The following is a 2,952-nucleotide window of genomic DNA, read 5'->3' on the forward strand; positions in this document are numbered from 1 at the left end:
GCTTTTTTCTTCTTGTTTATGTGGTACTGAGGAATTGAACCCAGGGCCTCATGCATGCAAGGCAAGTGCTTTACCACTGATCCACCTTCCCAGCCCAACTTGCTACCTTTTAAAATTCATTATGAAGAGTTGATTATGAGCCTGTGCGGGTGGCTCATGCCTGTAATCATAGCTACTCAGGAGGCTGAGATCTGAGGATCACACTTCAAAGCCAGCCCTGGCAGGAAAGTCCATAGCCTCTTTATCTCCAATAAACCACTTGAAAACTGGAAGTGGCTCTGTGGCTCAAGTGGTAGAGGGCTAGCCTTGAGCTGAAGAGCTGAGGGACAGGGCCCAGGCCCAGAGTTCAGGCCCCACAACCAGACCCAAATAAATAAATAATAAAATAGAGTTGATTATTAAAGATTGAACTCTTTAGATGGGAATAAATTTGAGGACCTTTAAATTCTGAATAATCTTTTAAATGGAATAGCTGTGTTCTTGCATGGAATTTTGTTCACATAGAAATTTAATTTTGGAGGCTGGGAAGGTGGCTTAGTGGTAGAGTGCTTGCCTTGCATTCATGAGGCCCTGGGTTCGATTTCTCAGCACCACATAAACAAAGAGAAAAAAGCCAGAAGTGGTGCTGTGGCTCAAGTGGTAGAGCGCTAGCCTTGAGCTAAAGAGCTGAGGGACAGCGCCCAGACCCATAGTTCAGGCCCCAAAACTGGACCCCCCGCAAAAAAATTTTAATTTTTGAAAACATTGATATTTACTGTATGTTTTTTGTTTTTTATTTTAGGCGTTGCACCTCCCTCTTTTGTAGCAATCAAGGCAGGAACAACACTGTACCAGCTTACAACAGCCGGGGAAGCTGTTTCCTGGAACTCAGTATTTATTCTGATGATTTTGGCTATTCTTTCTATTCTGCCAGCTATCTTCCAGAAGAAACTAAAGCAGAAATTTGAGTAAAAAATTAAAACTAGGTTTTTCTGTCATCTTCATTTTCATCATCTCAGGATTAGCAGGTGCATCCATTTGTTTTTAAATAATCAGTACTCGAAGTATTGTTTTATGGGATATTTGTAAAATATGTAAAGATACATTTTAAATAATGCATTAAAATGACGAGCGCACAGAATTTAAAAGGAGAAATTGGCATACTAAGAAAAGTGCTGTCATCTATAGTTACGATAGACATCACAAACTACTAACAATGGCTATAGACAGACAATAGAGGCATGGTAGGAACTTCTTGGTCTGAATACATCCAATATTTATTTTTATGTCTAACAAGTAAAATAGATAGTAAAGCCAAGTGCAGTGGTGTGTACCTATCATCCTAAGCCACTCAAGAGACTAAAGATTGTGAATTTGAGGCAGCCCGGGCAAGTTAGCAAGACTGTGTCATAAAATAAGAGGTACAGTTTTTCCTAAAGTTTAGCCTAATGTCAGAGCATAAACTGGATAAATAAAATTTAAAAGAGGTTTACATTTTCTTTTTCTGTTACCCTTTGAGGTAATGAATTTCATTAGGGACTGTATCTTCAGCGACCAATGAAAATAGGATATCAAGTTATTTGTCTTACAAATTTATCATTTTCTGTTTTAGATTTGTATTATGGATTGTTTTGTTATTTTAATTTTTGGCCGTTTTTTTTTCTTTCTTTTTTTTTTTCGGTTTTTGCGTTTTTTCCCCCTTTTTTTTGCAAATTGAGGTTGCATACCTATATAATATTGGTGTTGATAATGTATACTTAGATATTTTGTTATAACATCTCTAATATCTCAGTAGAGGATCTGAAAATACCAATTCCAGACATTAGATGGTTATTTTATTTTGAAACAAACAGTAACAGCACAGCACTAATGGTTAATTACAGTTTATGGTTCTAATGACTGTAAATTTTACCTCATTTGATAATTAAGCAACGTATTATGTAATTATTCTTTTTAATGCATGATACACTTGTAAGACTATCTTGTTTATATGATGGCTTTTTGTTTGGGACTGCTTTAAACTCAAGCCATTTCACAATTTAGTTTTTACTCTTCTATTTCAAAAACTAAACTACCTGCTCACATAATAACTATTAAGTTTGAATAGTTCTGGAAAACTGAAAAGCTTTTTGCTGCTTGGTATGCCCTTGTGGCCTTGATTCTGGGACAGAGCCAATCTAAAGTACTTCCTCAGTTTTACTTTCACCCTAAGAATATTAATGTTGAAAAAGTGCTTTAGCTCTGTAAGAAATCCTTGTATGTTTTCATTCATTATCAGAGGTGTGGTTGTCCTCAAAGCCTGTCTTACTGCATAATATAGACTGATTAATTTTTTTCTATCACAGTATTAACAAATGGATGTGTTGTACATACAAAAATAATAGATTAATCTAGTGGTCTTAAGGTCACCTGGTCTTTTGTGCAAAATTATTTATTGTTATTTCTAGCAAGGTTTTCTTTCCTATTGACCAGAGTAGCAAGGTTTTCTTTCTTATTTACCAGAGACTGACTGGTAAAGCTTTTGTTATTTTTACAAATGAATTTAAAACATAGCCTTTGAGACAAAGTTCACTAAATATTAATGTACAAAATGTAATTGGGTAAATTTTTATCAGACTTTTAAAAATAAAAATAAGAGCTTTGACTCAAGAAACCTCAGTATTTATTCTGGTGTGTACATTGTACTTACTCTATTCTCAGAGTACATTCTTTTGTCTTGTTAGAAAACTGTAGCTGTCATTTTAGGGTTGGGTGTATTTTCTTCCCAAAGTGAATAGCCAGTCTTCTTTTTTTTTTTGCCAGTCCTGGGGCTTGAACTCTGGGCCAGGCAATGTCCCTGAGCTTCTTTTGCTCAAGGCCAACGCTCTTCCACTTGAGCCACAGTCCCAGTTCAGTTCATTTGAGTAGTTTATTGAAGATAATGAGTAGTTTATTGAAGATAAGAGTCTCATGGAGTTTCTTGCCTGGGCTGGC

General features: G+C 35.9%; 1 protein-coding gene across 2 annotated transcripts in view; it reads left to right on the forward strand.

Annotated features, from left to right (window-relative positions):
- Tmem41b (transmembrane protein 41B) overlaps window positions 1-2,637 on the forward strand; it is a 29,691-nt gene extending 27,054 nt beyond the window's left edge. For both annotated transcript variants that reach the window (XM_013028798.1, XM_013028799.1), the window contains exon 8: window positions 782-2,637. In XM_013028798.1, the coding sequence (XP_012884252.1) occupies window positions 782-951 (170 nt within the window). In that variant the 3' untranslated portion in view covers window positions 952-2,637. The remainder of the gene's footprint in view (window positions 1-781) is intronic.
- The last annotated feature ends 315 nt before the right edge of the window (window positions 2,638-2,952 follow it).

This window comes from Dipodomys ordii, unplaced genomic scaffold, assembly GCF_000151885.1.
Source record: "Dipodomys ordii isolate 6190 unplaced genomic scaffold, Dord_2.0 Scaffold113, whole genome shotgun sequence".
Lineage (NCBI taxonomy): Eukaryota > Metazoa > Chordata > Mammalia > Rodentia > Heteromyidae > Dipodomys > Dipodomys ordii.